Source organism: Anabas testudineus, chromosome 3 (genome assembly GCF_900324465.2).
Source record: "Anabas testudineus chromosome 3, fAnaTes1.2, whole genome shotgun sequence".
In the NCBI taxonomy this organism is placed as follows: domain Eukaryota; kingdom Metazoa; phylum Chordata; class Actinopteri; order Anabantiformes; family Anabantidae; genus Anabas; species Anabas testudineus.
This window is the reverse complement of record NC_046612.1, coordinates 824,266-842,582: the sequence shown is the minus strand read 5'-3', so window position 1 is coordinate 842,582 and position 18,317 is coordinate 824,266. Positions and strand designations below refer to the sequence as shown.

At 38.6% G+C, this 18,317-nt stretch overlaps 2 protein-coding genes across 4 annotated transcripts; one reads left to right on the top strand and one right to left on the bottom strand.

Moving 5' to 3' along the window:
* The first annotated feature begins 540 nt into the window (after positions 1 to 540).
* Positions 541 to 8,784, top strand: cog8 (component of oligomeric golgi complex 8). Of its 3 annotated transcripts, none has more exons than XM_026378436.2 (6): positions 547 to 622; positions 704 to 1,108; positions 6,096 to 6,303; positions 6,515 to 7,339; positions 7,947 to 8,115; positions 8,324 to 8,784. In XM_026378436.2, exons 2-6 carry the CDS (start codon positions 780 to 782, stop codon positions 8,641 to 8,643), a joined length of 1,851 nt encoding a protein of 616 aa, XP_026234221.1. In that variant the 5' UTR covers positions 547 to 622; positions 704 to 779; the 3' UTR covers positions 8,644 to 8,784. The 3 variants fall into 3 exon arrangements, with proteins under 3 accessions (XP_026234219.1, XP_026234221.1, XP_026234220.1); XM_026378435.2 differs by having other exon boundaries at positions 548 to 601; XM_026378434.2 differs by having other exon boundaries at positions 541 to 1,108.
* A 606-nt stretch (positions 8,785 to 9,390) lies between these two features.
* On the bottom strand, positions 9,391 to 17,922 carry nob1 (NIN1 (RPN12) binding protein 1 homolog). The gene is made up of 10 exons (XM_026378437.1): positions 17,840 to 17,922; positions 14,087 to 14,219; positions 12,864 to 12,997; positions 12,572 to 12,643; positions 12,343 to 12,471; positions 11,794 to 11,931; positions 11,309 to 11,551; positions 10,822 to 10,919; positions 10,397 to 10,541; positions 9,391 to 10,016 (listed from the first exon to the last, which is right to left on the bottom strand). Exons 1-10 carry the CDS (start codon positions 17,906 to 17,908, stop codon positions 9,747 to 9,749), a joined length of 1,431 nt encoding a protein of 476 aa, XP_026234222.1. The 5' UTR covers positions 17,909 to 17,922; the 3' UTR covers positions 9,391 to 9,746.
* Positions 17,923 to 18,317: the final 395 nt, after the last annotated feature.

The following is an 18,317-nucleotide window of genomic DNA, read 5'->3' as shown; positions in this document are numbered from 1 at the left end:
ATTACACATTAATTAACTAAAATTAAATAATTACACACTAATTAACTAATATTAAATAATTATACATTAATTAACTAATATTAAATAGTTACACATTAATTAATTCATATTAAATGATTACACATTCATTAACTCATATTAAATAATTATACATTAATTAACTAATATTAAATAGTTACACATTAATCAACTACTATTAAATAATTACACATTAATTAACTAATATTAAATAATTATACATTAATTAACTAATATTAAATAATTATACATTAATTAACTAATATTAAATAATTACACATTAATTAACTAATATTAAATAATTACACATTAATTAACTAATATTAAATAATTATACATTAATTAACTAATATTAAATAATTACACCTTAATTAACTAATATTAAATAATTATACATTAATTAACTAATATTAAATAATTATACATTAATTAACTAATATTAAATAATTATACATTAATTAACATTGCTGTATTTTCTCCACCAGCAGGTGGCGCTAAACGCAGCTGACTCGGTGGAGCTCAACCTCCGTTAAACCAGAGAAGAAGAGCCTGAATGAGGAAGTTGTTGACAGCTGTTTTTCCGGTTCTGAAGTTTTATTTTCGTGTAATTCAACGTTTCTCGTGTCGTTTATTAGTTTATTCGTTTGTTCGTTTATTCGTTTATTCGTTTATTCGTTTTCCACAGCAGCCACATTATCCCCGTTCTGACGAACCGCTGTCAGACCGCAGGCAGCAGGACTTTGGTACCGGAGCTGTGCAACATGGCGGCGTTGGACGTGGAGGATGAGAGTATCCTGGCGTCGATCTTCAAGGACAGCTTCGCGGACACCTGGAGGGACAACCCGGACTTCACCGCCTACCTGTCCGAGCTCAGCTCCTTCGGGGTGGAGAAGCTGAGCCGGGAGCCGGAGCGGCTGGCGGAGGAGCGGGCTCAGATCCTGCAGCAGACCCGGGAGCTGGCTTTCTCCAACTACCAGACCTTCATCCGCACCGCGGACTGCACCGAGCACATCTACCGGGACTTCGGCCGGGTGGAGAGCAGCGTGTCCCGGCTGCTGGACAAGCTGCCCGGGTTCGGGGAGAAGTGCAGGTCGGTGCTGCCCTGCTGTAAAAGTACTGCATTATCAAGAAGTAAAAGTACTGCATTATCAAGAAGTAAAGGTACTGCATTATCAAGAAGTAAAGGTACTGCATTATCAAGAAGTAAAGGTACTGCATTATCAAGAAGTAAAGGTACTGCATTATCAAGAAGTAAAGGTACTGCATTATCAAGAAGTAAAAGTACTGCATTATCAAGAAGTAAAAGTACTGCATTATCAAGAAGTAAAAGTACTGCATTATCAAGAAGTAAAGGTACTGCATTATCAAGAAGTAAAGGTACTGCATTATCAAGAAGTAAAGGTACTGCATTATCAAGAAGTAAAAGTACTGCATTATCAAGAAGTAAAAGTACTGCATTATCAAGTAAAAGTACTGCATTATCAAGAAGTAAAAGTACTGCATTATCAAGAAGTAAAAGTACTGCATTATCAAGAAGTAAAAGTACTGCATTATAAAGTAAAAGTACTGCATTATCAAGAAGTAAAAGTACTGCATTATCAAGAAGTAAAAGTACTGCATTATCAAGAAGTAAAGGTACTGCATTATCAAGAAGTAAAGGTACTGCATTATCAAGAAGTAAAAGTACTGCATTATCAAGTAAAAGTACTGCATTATCAAGAAGTAAAAGTACTGCATTATCAAGAAGTAAAAGTACTGCATTATCAAGTAAAAGTACTGCATTATCAAGAAGTAAAAGTACTGCATCATCAAGAAGTAAAGGTACTGCATCATCAAGAAGTAAAGGTACTGCATTATCAAGAAGTAAAAGTACTGCATTATCAAGAAGTAAAGTACTGCATTATAAAGTAAAAGTACTGCATTATCAAGAAGTAAAAGTACTGCATTATCAAGAAGTAAAGGTACTGCATTATCAAGAAGTAAAGGTACTGCATTATCAAGAAGTAAAAGTACTGCATTATCAAGAAGTAAAAGTACTGCATTATCAAGAAGTAAAAGTACTGCATTATCAAGAAGTAAAAGTACTGCATCATCAAGAAGTAAAGGTACTGCATTATCAAGAAGTAAAGGTACTGCATTATCAAGAAGTAAAAGTACTGCATTATAAAGTAAAAGTACTGCATTATCAAGAAGTAAAAGTACTGCATTATCAAGAAGTAAAAGTACTGCATTATCAAGTAAAAGTACTGCATTATCAAGAAGTAAAAGTACTGCATCATCAAGAAGTAAAGGTACTGCATCATCAAGAAGTAAAGGTACTGCATTATCAAGAAGTAAAAGTACTGCATTATCAAGAAGTAAAAGTACTGCATTATAAAGTAAAAGTACTGCATTATCAAGAAGTAAAAGTACTGCATTATCAAGAAGTAAAGGTACTGCATTATCAAGAAGTAAAGGTACTGCATTATCAAGAAGTAAAAGTACTGCATTATCAAGAAGTAAAAGTACTGCATTATCAAGAAGTAAAGGTACTGCATTATCAAGAAGTAAAAGTACTGCATTATCAAGAAGTAAAAGTACTGCATTATAAAGTAAAAGTACTGCATTATCAAGAAGTAAAGGTACTGCATTATAAAGTAAAAGTACTGCATTATCAAGAAGTAAAGGTACTGTACTGCATTATCAAGCAGTAAAGGTACTGCATTATCAAGAAGTAAAGGTACTGCATTATCAAGAAGTAAAAGTACTGCATTATCAAGAAGTAAAGGTACTGCATTATCAAGAAGTAAAAGTACTGCATTATCAAGAAGTAAAAGTACTGCATTATCAAGAAGTAAAAGTACTGCATTATAAAGTAAAAGTACTGCATTATCAAGAAGTAAAGGTACTGCATTATAAAGTAAAAGTACTGCATTATCAAGAAGTAAAAGTACTGCATTATCAAGAAGTAAAGGTACTGCATTATCAAGAAGTAAAAGTACTGCATTATAAAGTAAAACTACTGCATTATCAAGAAGTAAAATTACTGCATTATCAAGAAGTAAAGGTACTGCATTATCAAGAAGTAAAAGTACTGCATTATCAAGAAGTAAAAGTACTGCATTATAAAGTAAAAGTACTGCATTATCAAGAAGTAAAAGTACTGCATTATCAAGAAATTAAAAGTACCTGCATTATCAGAGTAAAAGTACTGCATTATCAAGAAGTAAAAGTACTGCATTATCAGAAAGTAAAAAGTACTGCATTATCAAGAGTAAAGGTACTGGCATTATCAAGAAGTCAAGGTAACTGCAGCTTATCAGAAGTAAAGGTACTGCATTATCAAGAAGTAAAGTACTGCATTATCAAGAAGTAAAGGTACTCATTATCAAGAAGTAAAGGTACTGCATATCAAGAAGTAAAGGTACTACGGCATTATCAAAGAAGTAAGGTACTGCATTATCAAGAAGTAAAAGTACTGCATTATCAAGTAAAAGTACTGCATTATCAAGAAGTAAAAGTACTGCATTATCAAGAAGTAAAAGTACTGCATTATCAAGAAGTAAAAGGTACTGCATTATCAAGAAGTAAAAGTACTGCATTATCAAGTAAAAGTACTGCATTATCAAGAAGTAAAAGTACTGCATTATCAAGAAGTAAAAGTACTGCATTATCAAGAAGTAAAAGTACTGCATTATCAGAAGTAAAAGGTACTGCATTATCAAGAAGTAAAGGTACTGCATCATCAAGAAGTAAAGGTACTGCATTATCAAGAAGTAAAAGTACTGCATTATCAAGAAGTAAAAGTACTGCATTATCAAGTAAAAGTACTGCATTATCAAGAAGTAAAAGTACTGCATTATCAAGAAGTAAAAGTACTGCATTATCAAGAAGTAAAGGTACTGCATTATCAAGAAGTAAAAGTACTGCATTATCAAGAAGTAAAAGTACTGCATTATAAAGTAAAAGTACTGCATTATCAAGAAGTAAAGGTACTGCATTATAAAGTAAAAGTACTGCATTATCAAGAAGTAAAGGTACTGTACTGCATTATCAAGCAGTAAAGGTACTGCATTATCAAGAAGTAAAGGTACTGCATTATCAAGAAGTAAAAGTACTGCATTATCAAGAAGTAAAGGTACTGCATTATCAAGAAGTAAAAGTACTGCATTATCAAGAAGTAAAAGTACTGCATTATCAAGAAGTAAAAGTACTGCATTATAAAGTAAAAGTACTGCATTATCAAGAAGTAAAGGTACTGCATTATAAAGTAAAAGTACTGCATTATCAAGAAGTAAAAGTACTGCATTATCAAGAAGTAAAGGTACTGCATTATCAAGAAGTAAAAGTACTGCATTATAAAGTAAAACTACTGCATTATCAAGAAGTAAAATTACTGCATTATCAAGAAGTAAAGGTACTGCATTATCAAGAAGTAAAAGTACTGCATTATCAAGAAGTAAAGGTACTGCATTATAAAGTAAAAGTACTGCATTATCAAGAAGTAAAAGTACTGCATTATCAAGAAGTAAAAGTACTGCATTATCAAGTAAAAGTACTGCATTATCAAGAAGTAAAAGTACTGCATTATCAAGAAGTAAAAGTACTGCATTATCAAGAAGTAAAGGTACTGCATTATCAAGAAGTAAAGGTACTGCATTATCAAGAAGTAAAGGTACTGCATTATCAAGAAGTAAAAGTACTGCATTATCAAGAAGTAAAGGTACTGCATTATCAAGAAGTAAAAGTACTGCATTATCAAGTAAAAGTACTGCATTATCAAGAAGTAAAAGTACTGCATTATCAAGAAGTAAAAGTACTGCATTATCAAGAAGTAAAAGTACTGCATTATCAAGAAGTAAAAGTACTGCATTATCAAGTAAAGTACTGCTGCATATAAGAAGTAAAAAGTACTGCATTATAAGTAAATAGCATTATAAAGTAAAAGTACTGCATTATCAAGAAGTAAAAGTACTGCATTATCAAAGAAGTAAAGTACTGCATTATCAAGAAGTAAAGGTACTGCATATCAAGAAGTAAAGGTACTGCATTATCAAGAAGTAAAGTACTGCATTATCAAGAAGTAAAAGTACTGCATTATCAAGTAAAGTACTGCATTATCAAGAAGTAAAAGTACTGCATTATCAAGAAGTAAAGTATGCATTATCAAGAAGTAAAGTACTGCATTATCAAGAAGTAAAGGTACTGCATTATCAAGAAGTAAAAGTACTGCATTATCAAGAAGTAAAAGTACTGCATTATCAAGAAGTAAAGGTACTGCATTATCAAGAAGTAAAGGTACTGCATTATCAAGAAGTAAAAGTACTGCATTATCAAGAAGTAAAGGTACTGCATTATCAAGAAGTAAAAGTACTGCATTATCAAGAAGTAAAGGTACTGCATTATCAAGAAGTACAAGTACTGAATTATCAAGAAGTAAAGGTACTGCATTATCAAGAAGTAAAAGTACTGCATTATCAAGAAGTAAAAGTACTGCATTATAAAGAAAGTAAAAGTACTGCATTATCAAAGTAAAGTACTGCATTATCAAGAAGTAAAGTACTGCATGTATCAGAAGTAAAGGTACTGCATTATCAAGAAGTAAAGGTACTGTACTGCATTATCAAGAAGTAAAAGTACTGAATTATCAAGAAGTAAAAGTACTGCATTATCAAGAAGTAAAGGTACTGCATTATCAAGAAGTAAAGGTACTGTACTGCATTATCAAGCAGTAAAGGTACTGCATTATCAAGAAGTAAAAGTACTGCATTATCAAGAAGTAAAAGTACTGCATTATCAAGAAGTAAAAGTACATAAATAAGACAGAATAATTCAGCAGACAGGATTAAAATTCACATCATCTTTTTGATCCTGATGTAAAATACTGTACAGAATCGAAAAATACTGCAGGTTGTTATCATCTGATGTGGGAAGTATGTAGTATGGTAGGATGTAAGTGTGATTAGGAAAGTGCATTCAAAGCATCCAAATAATATTCTAGTTCATCTTTCTGCCGATTGTTTTCTCTAATAATCAATGTCACCAGATTAGAACAAAAATGATCACAAGTCACACAAGTGGTGTTTGTTTGCTTTCAGGGGGTTCATGAAGAAGGCGGAGGAGATCGGAGCCAGTCGTCGGATGAACAGCCTCACGCTGAACCGGCACACGGAGATTCTGGAGATCCTGGAGATCCCTCAGCTCATGGACACCTGCGTCCGAAACGGTTACTATGAGGAGGCTCTGGAGCTGGCAGCGTACGTCAAGAGGATGGAGAAGAAACACTCGTCGCTCCCAGTCATCCAGGTGAGTCTTCATGTAACAGGTTAGTCCAGGAGAAGCACGTTCTGTTGGTTCCACTTGGACTCTGGGAGTCTTCAGCCACGGTGCAACCTGCACATGTTCAGTGGACTGTGTCAGAAAACTGACGTCATAGAGTTCAGATTTGAAATGACCGACGTGACTAATCGATCGACTCGGCGTCCACATGTTAATGATCGATGTCTTGTTTCCTCAGGGAATCGTGCGTGAAGTCCGTCAGTCGACTCAGCTGATGCTCAACCAGCTGTTGCAGCAGCTACGCAGCAACTCGCAGCTTCCCGTGTGCCTGCGCGTGATAGGTTACCTGCGACGGATGGACGTGTTCACGGAGGCGGAACTGCGGGTGAAGTTCCTGCAGGCCCGCAGCACCTGGCTGAACTCCATCCTAGCCACCATCCCCGAAGACGACCCTTACTTCCACATCACCAAAACCATCGAGGCCTGCAGAGTGCACCTGTTCGACATCATCACCCAGTACAGGGCCATCTTCTCTGACGAGGACCCCCTGGTGCCCCCCAGCGGTGAGCAAGTGATGGTGAACGAGAGCGCCATCTTCCACGGCTGGGTGGTGCAGAAGGTGGCGGAGTTCCTGGACACTTTAGAAAGGGACCTGCAGCGGGGCGTGGGGAGCCGCCTGGACTCCCTGCTGGGTCAGTGCATGTACTTCGGCCTGTCTTTCAGCAGGGTGGGGGCAGACTTCCGCGGACTGCTGGCGCCCATGTTCCAGCAGGTGGCCACGGAGACGTTCAGCAGAGCCGTGCAGGAGGCGGTGGAGAAGTTCCAGGAGGACATGAACCTGTACACGCTCATCGCCCTGCCCTCAGTGCTGGCAGGGACCATCCCCCCCGTGGCCCCAAGCACTCAGCCCGGCACCCTGCAGCCCCCAATGTCCCTGTTGGAGTTCCAGCCGCTGGCCTGCTTCCTTAACAACATCCTGACCGCCTTCAACGACCTGCGGCTCTGCTGCCCAATCGGAGCAGCACAGGACGTCACCGCAAGTCTGGAAGATGGTCTGAAAATGGTGAGCACATAACACATCAGACATTACCCCAAACTAGCAAGATGAACAAAGGTCAAACGTCTTTGGAAAGTTTTTTGCGCAGGGTAAAGGAGCCAGTGAGGAGACAGAAGAAGAACCTACGACTTCACAGAAGCCCGACTGGAAATATGGATTTATAGCGACAGGTGGTTCCCACGCACCAAGTCCGCTCAGCAGAATATACAGCGACCGGCTCTCTAATGAGACAATGAAGCCTTTAAAACTGCTTCACCACTTCATTTTGATCCAAAACCCCTAGATATTTAGGAAAATCATCCTATCTTTTTATTTTGTTGTATTTATCCGCCACACTTTAAAGGCCGGTCGTGAAAATATTGTCTGACATTAAACTGGTCCGGGGTGCAAAAAAGGTTGGGGACCGCTGCTGTACATCCATGTTGTCCATCCTACTACAGTCTCATGAAGTCCAGTGGAAGCCCGTTTGAGGTCCCTCTTGGACTTGATGAGACGTCCCACTAAGAACTTAAAGTCTGGACATTTGGACAGTCTGTGTTTGTGTTGGTGTGGCTGTTCTTACTTGTGAGGTCTGGATTGATGTGTTGAGTGTTGCTGGTCTTGTTTCCATCAGGTGACCCGTCAGATTTTGGTGTTTCACCGGGCCGAAGAGTCGGCCTTCAGCAGCAGAGAGAAGGAATTGTTCATCCAGTTCTGCAGTTCCTATGCTGAAGACCTGCTGCCGTTCCTCAACCGCTGTCTGCAGGTCCTGTTTTCTCCAGCTCAGCTCGCTCTCATCCTGGGTGAGGACTCAAAGAAACAGTTTTAAATGTTTGTCCGTTGTCACATCAGTGCACGTTCAGGGCCCAATTTGTTCATTAAAAACCTTTTCAAAAGAAAGAGAAAAGATCTTCAGCTCTTGAGAGCTAGGAAAACTCCCGTGACCCGTCAACATTCCTGGCAGAATTGTGAGTCTGGTTCTTCTGAGTCTTATGCCGTGTTCTTTTGCAGGTGTTCCTGCGACTCAGCTGCACAGGTACGGCAGCTTGGGCTCCATCGACCTTGCTGTGGTTCTCGAGCCTCTGCGCTTTGTGCTTCCACAGAAAGAGACATTGGCGCCGGCACCAGCACTGGAGCTTGACATCAGCACTGAGCTTGGCAACCTGACTTTTGAGACAGAACGCAACGTACCAGTAACGGATCCAGACCCCACACTGAGCCTTTCTGGTTCCAGAGACCCTGAATCTGAGCCGGTCTCTGGACTGACAGAGCCCAAGTCTGAGGAACGAGAGGAAGCGACGATACAGGACGAAGAGTTTTCTTTGGAGTAACAGTCACAATTTGTGTCGATCAGCTAATTTTCGCCTGACTTGAATCGAGTTTAAATTTTCTGTTGTTCGGTGTCTGGGTTGTTAAAATGTGTGTGTGAACAGTTTCGGGACTATAAACTGGATTAAACATGCTGATTCCCACTTGAGGTCGAATGGGTTCATCTTAGAGCTATGATTTCTTTAGTCGTTGCAGCTGTTTTCTGACCTTCCACTGCAGCATATGGTCAAAGTTGTTATATTCTGGGTCCTGCGACCCACTGAAGTAGAAACACTCAGATCCATCCATGATGATGTGAACAGTGACTATTACCAGAAGGAAAACTGGAATCATCTCTTCTGCTTGACACATTTCAATGAGAGTAAGAAGCTACTAAGGATGGATGTTTTCTTTAGTCTCAGTCTGAAGGTGGAAAATAGTTACTCAAGTAGTGTACTTCAGTTACTTTGAGTATTTCAATTTTGTGATACAATAGTTTCACTCCAAAAAATTTCACATTAAAATTACAAAATAAATTCTTATTCCCATTATTAGAAGTTTAATATTCGATTTTATGGTCCTTGAAGGACATTGTCGACATTACTCTGCAGTTTATAACAACAACAATAATAATAATAATAATCTGGAAGCAGAGGGGAAACTGTTAGCCTAGCTTAGCACAAAGACTCAAAGCAGAGGGAAACTTAACTTCACTGTATCAGGAGAGAAAAACAATAGAATCTCAATAGAATCCAGCTGCAGCAGCTCAGTCTGAGTCACGTGCCGAGTTTATTTAAACAGTGGACTGTTCCTTTACAGGATCTGAGGAGCAGATATAATAAATGACCCATTTAATAGGAAACACTAAACAATAAAAATACTGAGCAGATTCTCGTGTTTCATTTGACTGAAGTCAAAATTTCAATGTACTGGTCATTAACGAACATTATGCTGATAAAGGATTTAACACTAGAGTTTCTATCAGTTTTCAAGTTGCTGTATTTAAAGGCTCATTCCACTGTTTCTGCAGGAGCTGTCGTCAACAGGGTCAAAGTTGAAAACCACATGTACAGTTTTTTTAATGGAACATTAAATCTGATGACGCCGCTTCCTGTGTTCGTCCGCTCTACTTCTTTTTGACGAACTTCTTCCGGGCGGTGTTGGGGTTTCCTCGCCTCCTGCCGCCTCCACACTGGCCGTCTCTGATCTGCAGGTTAGCAGCTCGACTGTAGATGTCGTTCTCGCAGAAGGGCGAGCCTCCGGCCACGTAGTCTGGGTCGAAGACGTTGGTCTTCTGACGAGCCTTTCGGGAGACTCTCTGCTGGGGGAAACGCTGGTCCTCCACCAGGTGCGGGTTGTTGCCGTGTTTCCCTCCGTGAGGCAGAGGCAGCGAGTGCTGAAACAAACAACCCAGGAGGTCAACACGCGAACTGCAGATTAACGTGGCAGTTTGAGGTCCTTAAATGGATTATTAGACTTTTTTAATAACATTAATAAACAGTGTTTTATGTGTAATAGTGGCAACAAATTATCCCAAAGTTTACTGTGACTCATGAAAACCAAACAATGGAGACGTAAAGTGGGAAAATGATTTACTACATCAAATGGTTCCAAACTTGTATTATAAACTTATTCTGTTTGTCTTTGTGTTTAATTTTCTGGGGAAATACTGTATTTAACTTATCAAGCAACAACGTACACAAAAGTAAGTACAAATACTGAATATAAAACCTGTACAAAAATAAAACCTAAAGAACCTGTGAATATCTGTCTCACCCTGAGTCCTCTGGGGTTCAGCACTTTGGGATTTTTGGAGAAATGCATCTGCATGCTGCCGTCCTCGCTGACCGTCACCGCCAGCTTCTTCAGAGTCTTGTTTCCACAGTGAGGACAGAAAACTTTGTTCATGTTACTGGTCGTCCTGAAATTCAAAAACACTTTCAGTTAAGCTGCACGTGTGACTGACGAGGAATTAACAGCTACAGTCGAGGTTTGTTAAAAGGAGCAATAATTTGTCACATTCACAGACTTGACTTGAAAATCAACTGAACTAAACATTAACCGTTAAATCATCAATACTTTTTTAGACCCATTAGAACTGTTTAAGAATTTGAAGGTTCTTGGGTTTTGGACTTTAGAGGGGCCCTGTTGTACAGAACTTTAGGTCTGTTTTACGCTGTGTGTGATAGTTTGTTACTCACTTGAAGCAGGCGTGACACCTCAGGACATAGTTCCTCGCCTGTTTGATCACCATCCCGTTAACGGAGAGGATGTGGAGCCCGATCTGAATCAGAACGTTCTGCACGAATAAGATGTTCTCTTTAGATTAACCTGTAACTAATAACCATGCTGATCAAAACACAGACTGTGCTGCGTTACAGTCAGTGGTATCCATTTCATTCACAAACCTGAGGGGTTCAGAATATTAGGAACAGCTCTGACTGATGGAGTCCAGGACATCACCTCCTTAATAAGCTTAATAATAGACGTAACTTACAATTATACTGAGCCTTATAACGAGCAGTGTGACAGAAGGGCTGTTGTACTGATTCATGTCTAATAAAGTCCTGTCAGTGAAAATAAACAACATAACACCATTCATTCATATTTTTATTAGAATTATTGTTAATTAATCGGTGAAAAGTTGCTTCCAGGTGAAATCTGTGACAGATTCGAGAAGTCTGTTACCTGCATGGCGAAGTCGGTCGTCAGACATCCGACTCTGACGCCAGCAGGAGACGTCCAATCAGCAGAGTCCATCTTCACTTCTTTAATGTTACTTGGAGTGATCCACCCTCCTCCATCATCATCATCATCATCCTCCTCCTCCTCCTCCTCCTCCTCCTCTTTAGGCTCGTTCTCTTTGTCCTCGTCGTCTGGTTGGTCATCTGCCTCAGGTGATGCGTTAGACACTGAAGTGCTGTCGACTCTCTGCGAACAAACCAGCATCAAATCATGAATCACGACCTTCATTCTTACAGGTCTGAGCAGAATTTAATCACAGTATTTTCTTACTGTAAATTTGTGTGTTTTGTTGTTTGTCCTGTATTAGCAGAATGAGTAACTTGTTCTTAATTTTCTGTAACCTTAGAACTAATTAAAAACCACTTAACCTCCTTGGCAAACAGAGATAAACAAATTAGTAACGACAGAAAAACCGGATTAGAACTCACCAGTAAATCCAGCAGGCTGTCATCGACAGACGGCACCGGTTCTCTCCAGAACCGGAAGCTGTTAAACTCGTCACTGTCCACTGTCTGTTGGTCCGTCTGTTTCTGTTTGTTGTTGGAACTTAAAACCTCCACCGGTTCCTGAAAAGCAACAGTAACAGATTTAATAACAACTTAATGTAAACTAGAACTAAAAATTTGAGATATCCCACGCCACACCTGAGGGTCTGTATCAGCTGGAATAAATCCAATCAGAATCTAACCCTGTCTGTCCTGAACCCTAACGTGTTAAACTCTACATAGAGAACATCAGAGAGACTCTACTTTGGGTAAAATCCGGTGATTCTCTACACTCTGTTTGTCCTCAGTAAGTCATGAGTGTAGAAAACGTCCAGCAGCAGCTTCTCCTGTTTCTGCATTTACTGCTTCACTAATGAAGGAACCTGTTGGTTAAAGTGTCTCTGGACTAAGGAAGATGCTCCACTAACACCACTGTATAACCACAAGTGTTTCTAGAGAAGAAGAGAGAGGGTTATTGTTGGTCTGACTGACCAGTAACTTCAGCAGGTCGCCGTCGATGGACGGCAGCGGCTCCCTCCAGAACTGGAAGCTGTTAAACTGTTCAGTGTCAGCTGATGTGTCTGTCTGAGTCGGCCTGCTGCTCAAACCGTCTACAGGTTTCTGCAGACACGAAAAAATACAGCATTGATTTCACAGTTTAATAACAATGTTATACAATTCATGATAAAGAACCTGCAGATGAACCATCAGGTTTGGATACCTTGGAGGGAAAGTGGAAGCCTGCAACATTAACAGGCGTCTCTGGGTGGCGCTGTGTGAACTGGATATTAACCTGAAACAGAAAATGTTTGAACAGATTCAATCAGCTGAATCTGACTGTGTTTAATAAACGAGTTAAAGTGAGTCAATCCCCAAACACCATGTTTAGCCCAACTTAGCACTAAGACTGGATACGGGGGGAAACTCTTAGCTTAGTTCAACATCCAGAGAGGAAAAAAACAAGTCAGTGATTTTCTGGCTGGTTCTGTAAGTAGTGTTTGTTCAGCAGGTACCTTGACCTCCGGTTCTCTCCTCAGGTGTTGGGAGCCGACATGCTCCAGTTCCAGCTGGTAGGTCAGAGCCAGGACCTTGATATCAGTTGCTGAAAGACTCGGGTAGTCTCCAGTCTTCTTGGAGAACTCAGTCACTGAACACAAAGACATCAACGTGTCAGACACAAGTTCCCGGCTGTATTTATAAAAGTAACAGAAAAGGTAAAGAGATATAGAGAGGGAAGGAAAAACTACTTCTGAAACGTGTCTGATGTGTTCTTGTTTTGTTACAGCGTCTGACGTGTTCAGGTGCAGTTTGGTTACCGTGTCTGACGTGTTCAGGTGCAGTTTGGTTACCGTGTCTGACGTGTTCAGGTGTAGTTAAGTTACAGCGTCTGACGTGTTCAGGTGTAGTTAAGTTACCGCGTCTGACGTGTTCAGGTGTAGTTAAGTTACAGCGTCTGACGTGTTCAGGTGTAGTTAAGTTACAGCGTCTGACGTGTTCAGGTGTAGTTAAGTTACAGCGTCTGACGTGTTCGGGTGTAGTTAAGTTACAGCGTCTGACGTGTTCAGGTGTAGTTAAGTTACAGCGTCTGACGTGTTCGGGTGTAGTTAAGTTACAGCGTCTGACGTGTTCGGGTGTTTAAGTAAAGCGTCTGACGTGTTCGGGTGTAGTTAAGTTACAGCGTCTGACGTGTTCGGGTGTAGTTAAGTTACAGCGTCTGACGTGTTCGGGTGTAGTTAAGTTACAGCGTCTGACGTGTTCGGTGTAGTTAAGTTACAGCGTCTGACGTGTTCGGGTGTAGTTAAGTTACAGCGTCTGACGTGTTCGGGTGTAGTTAAGTTACAGCGTCTGACGTGTTCGGGTGTAGTTAAGTTACAGCGTCTGACGTGTTCAGGTGTAGTTAAGTTACCGTGTCTGACGTGTTCAGGTGTAGTTAAGTTACCGTGTCTGACGTGTTCAGGTGTAGTTAAGTTACCGCGTCTGACGTGTTCAGGTGTAGTTAAGTTACAGCGTCTGACGTGTTCGGGTGTAGTTAAGTTACCGCGTCTGACGTGTTCAGGTGTAGTTAAGTTACAGCGTCTGACGTGTTCAGGTGTAGTTAAGTTACCGCGTCTGACGTGTTCAGGTGTAGTTAAGTTACCGTGTCTGACGTGTTCAGGTGTAGTTAAGTTACCGCGTCTGACGTGTTCAGGTGTAGTTAAGTTACCGCGTCTGACGTGTTCAGGTGTAGTTAAGTTACCGTGTCTGACGTGTTCGGGATGTGGTTCTCTGAAGATGAGCTGGTACGGCAAAAAGGCCAGACTCCTCCTGGTGGGTTTGTCTCTGATCTCGTCCACCACATCCTTCAGGGTGTAGATGTTTTTGCCGATATCCTACAACACAAACAAACACAGTTTTTTGACATCAGGAATAAACCTTCACACTCACACACTAAAATCAATCAGAGTCTGAATCATTTCTACTTATTGTTAAAAAAACTGCAGTCTACTCCCACATGCTATGATAAAAGTAAAATCAGTGGCCGTAAAAGCCACTTCCCAAACTGTGACTGAATATGAATAACGTGAAATATTCCTTTATTTTACTTTATTTGGTGTAGCAACAATACTTTATACTGATTTCTATAATCGAACACATTTGTCAGCGTCTGTGTCACCGCTTCAACTGTGATTACTGAATAATAATAAGTTGCTGGACTATACTAAGAAATAAAGACGTTTGTCTGTGTCACCGCTTCAACTGTGATTACTGAATAATAATAAGTTGCTGGACTATACTAAGAAATAAAGACTTTTGTCTGTGTCACCGCTTCAACTGTGATTACTGAATAATAATAATAAGTTGCTGGACTATACTAAGAAATAAAGACTTTTGTCTGTGTCACCGCTTCAACTGTGATTACTGAATAATAATAATAAGTTGCTGGACTATACTAAGAAATAAAGACTTTTGTCTGTGTCACCGCTTCAACTGTGATTACTGAATAATAATAAGTTGCTGGACTATACTAAGAAATAAAGACTTTTGTCTGTGTCACCGCTTCAACTGTGATTACTGAATAATAATAAGTTGCTGGACTATACTAAGAAATAAAGACTTTTGTCTGTGTCACCGCTTCAACTGTGATTACTGAATAATAATAATAAGTTGCTGGACTATACTAAGAAATAAAGACTTTTGTCTGTGTCACCGCTTCAACTGTGATTACTGAATAATAATAATAAGTTGCTGGACTATACTAAGAAATAAAGACGTTTGTCTGTGTCACCGCTTCAACTGTGATTACTGACAATAATAATAAGTTGCTGGACTATACTAAGAAATAAAGACGTTTGTCTGTGTCACCGCTTCAACTGTGATTACTGAATAATAATAATAAGTTGCTGGACTATACTAAGAAATAAAGACTTTTGTCTGTGTCACCGCTTCAACTGTGATTACTGAATAATAATAATAAGTTGCTGGACTATACTAAGAAATAAAGACTTTTGTCTGTGTCACCGCTTCAACTGTGATTACTGAATAATAATAATAAGTTGCTGGACTATACTAAGAAATAAAGACTTTTGTCTGTGTCACCGCTTCAACTGTGATTACTGAATAATAATAATAAGTTGCTGGACTATACTAAGAAATAAAGACTTTTGTCTGTGTCACCGCTTCAACTGTGATTACTGACAATAATAATAAGTTGCTGGACTATACTAAGAAATAAAGACGTTTGTCTGTGTCACCGCTTCAACTGTGATTACTGAATAATAATAATAAGTTGCTGGACTATACTAAGAAATAAAGACGTTTGTCTGTGTCACCGCTTCAACTGTGATTACTGACAATAATAATAAGTTGCTGGACTATACTAAGAAATAAAGACTTTTGTCTGTGTCACCGCTTCAACTGTGATTACTGAATAATAATAATAAGTTGCTGGACTATACTAAGAAATAAAGACTTTTGTCTGTGTCACCGCTTCAACTGTGATTACTGAATAATAATAATAAGTTGCTGGACTATACTAAGAAATAAAGACTTTTGTCTGTGTCACCGCTTCAACTGTGATTACTGACAATAATAATAAGTTGCTGGACTATACTAAGAAATAAAGACGTTTGTCTGTGTCACCGCTTCAACTGTGATTACTGAATAATAATAATAAGTTGCTGGACTATACTAAGAAATAAAGACGTTTGTCTGTGTCACCGCTTCAACTGTGATTACTGACAATAATAATAAGTTGCTGGACTATACTAAGAAATAAAGACTTTTGTCTGTGTCACCGCTTCAACTGTGATTACTGAATAATAATAATAAGTTGCTGGACTATACTAAGAAATAAAGACTTTGTCTGTGTCACCGCTTCAACTGTGATTACTGAATAATAATAATAAGTTGCTGGACTATACTAAGAAATAAAGACTTTTGTCTGTGTCACCGCTTCAACTGTGATTACTGAATAATAATAATAAGTTGCTGGACTATACTAAGAAATAAAGACTTTTGTCTGTGTCACCGCTTCAACTGTGATTACTGAATAATAATAATAAGTTGCTGGACTATACTAAGAAATAAAGACTTTTGTCTGTGTCACCGCTTCAACTGTGATTACTGAATAATAATAATAAGTTGCTGGACTATACTAAGAAATAAAGACGTTTGTCTGTGTCACCGCTTCAACTGTGATTACTGACAATAATAATAAGTTGCTGGACTATACTAAGAAATAAAGACTTTTGTCTGTGTCACCGCTTCAACTGTGATTACTGAATAATAATAATAAGTTGCTGGACTATACTAAGAAATAAAGACTTTTGTCTGTGTCACCGCTTCAACTGTGATTACTGACAATAATAATAAGTTGCTGGACTATACTAAGAAATAAAGACTTTTGTCTGTGTCACCGCTTCAACTGTGATTACTGAATAATAATAATAAGTTGCTGGACTATACTAAGAAATAAAGACTTTTGTCTGTGTCACCGCTTCAACTGTGATTACTGACAATAATAATAAGTTGCTGGACTATACTAAGAAATAAAGACGTTTGTCTGTGTCACCGCTTCAACTGTGATTACTGACAATAATAATAAGTTGCTGGACTATACTAAGAAATAAAGACTTTTGTCTGTGTCACCGCTTCAACTGTGATTACTGACAATAATAATAAGTTGCTGGACTATACTAAGAAATAAAGACTTTTGTCTGTGTCACCGCTTCAACTGTGATTACTGACAATAATAATAAGTTGCTGGACTATACTAAGAAATAAAGACGTTTGTCTGTGTCACCGCTTCAACTGTGATTACTGAATAATAATAATAAGTTGCTGGACTATACTAAGAAATAAAGACTTTTGTCTGTGTCACCGCTTCAACTGTGATTACTGACAATAATAATAAGTTGCTGGACTATACTAAGAAATAAAGACGTTTGTCTGTGTCACCGCTTCAACTGTGATTACTGACAATAATAATAAGTTGCTGGACTATACTAAGAAATAAAGACGTTTGTCTGTGTCACCGCTTCAACTGTGATTACTGACAATAATAATAAGTTGCTGGACTATACTAAGAAATAAAGACGTTTGTCTGTGTCACCGCTTCAACTGTGATTACTGAATAATAATAATAAGTTGCTGGACTATACTAAGAAATAAAGACTTTTGTCTGTGTCACCGCTTCAACTGTGATTACTGACAATAATAATAAGTTGCTGGACTATACTAAGAAATAAAGACTTTTGTCTGTGTCACCGCTTCAACTGTGATTACTGACAATAATAATAAGTTGCTGGACTATACTAAGAAATAAAGACTTTTGTCTGTGAATAAAAACGGAATTTGATGAGGTTTAATGTGACTGTGACGAAGCTTTAGGCCTCCACCACAGTCATCTTCACTGTCCACAATCGGACAGTCTAAACACAAAAACACACTATCTGATACGTTCTATTAGCATTAATCAGATTATTTTATTACAACAGTAAAGATTTCTCACCTGCAGAGGAGCTTTCTTTAAAAACGCTCCTGCATCTGCGACAACATGCTCCACCAGGGTGGGCGCCATCTTGGATCAATGACCAATAACTGGACCGACCAATCAGAAGAGACAACGCAGTTACGTCACCACGCATGCAACATTCACGTCTGACACGGTGCGTTCATCAATCAGTGGGTGTTAAGTTAATTAAAACATCTTCAGAAGAGAATTAAAAAGTGTTTAACATGTTTAAAATGTTCAGGTTAAAAAGCTGTTTTTGTCTTGTGGATTATGATTTTATTTGTCATTGTAGGCAAAAGCCATTTCGTACAGTATTGGAAAATGTATAAAACAATGCTAATTGTAATCATAAACCTTACGTCTTATTTAATTTATCTCACAAAGTAAAGTGACTTTTTCTTTAAGAAAAATATTGTAACGACATAACTTTTTTCTTTTAATGGCAGAAAGTTTTGCAGAACAACTAAAAACTGTG

Excerpts from the sequence above, each read along its gene's own strand:
- nob1 (XM_026378437.1), bottom strand. The coding sequence starts at position 17,908 with ATGGCGCCCACCCTGGTGGAGCATGTTGTCGCAGATGCAGGAGCGTTT. Across the intron at positions 12,644-12,863 it reads GGAGAGAACCGGAGGTCAAG|GTTAATATCCAGTTCACACA; the intron begins GTACCTGCTGAA and ends TTTCTGTTTCAG. Across the intron at positions 10,542-10,821 it reads AGGTGTCACGCCTGCTTCAA|GACGACCAGTAACATGAACA; the intron begins GTGAGTAACAAA and ends TTTGAATTTCAG.
- cog8 (XM_026378434.2), top strand. The coding sequence starts at position 780 with ATGGCGGCGTTGGACGTGGAGGATGAGAGTATCCTGGCGTCGATCTTC. Across the intron at positions 1,109-6,095 it reads GGGTTCGGGGAGAAGTGCAG|GGGGTTCATGAAGAAGGCGG; the intron begins GTCGGTGCTGCC and ends GTTTGCTTTCAG. Across the intron at positions 8,116-8,323 it reads TCAGCTCGCTCTCATCCTGG|GTGTTCCTGCGACTCAGCTG; the intron begins GTGAGGACTCAA and ends GTTCTTTTGCAG.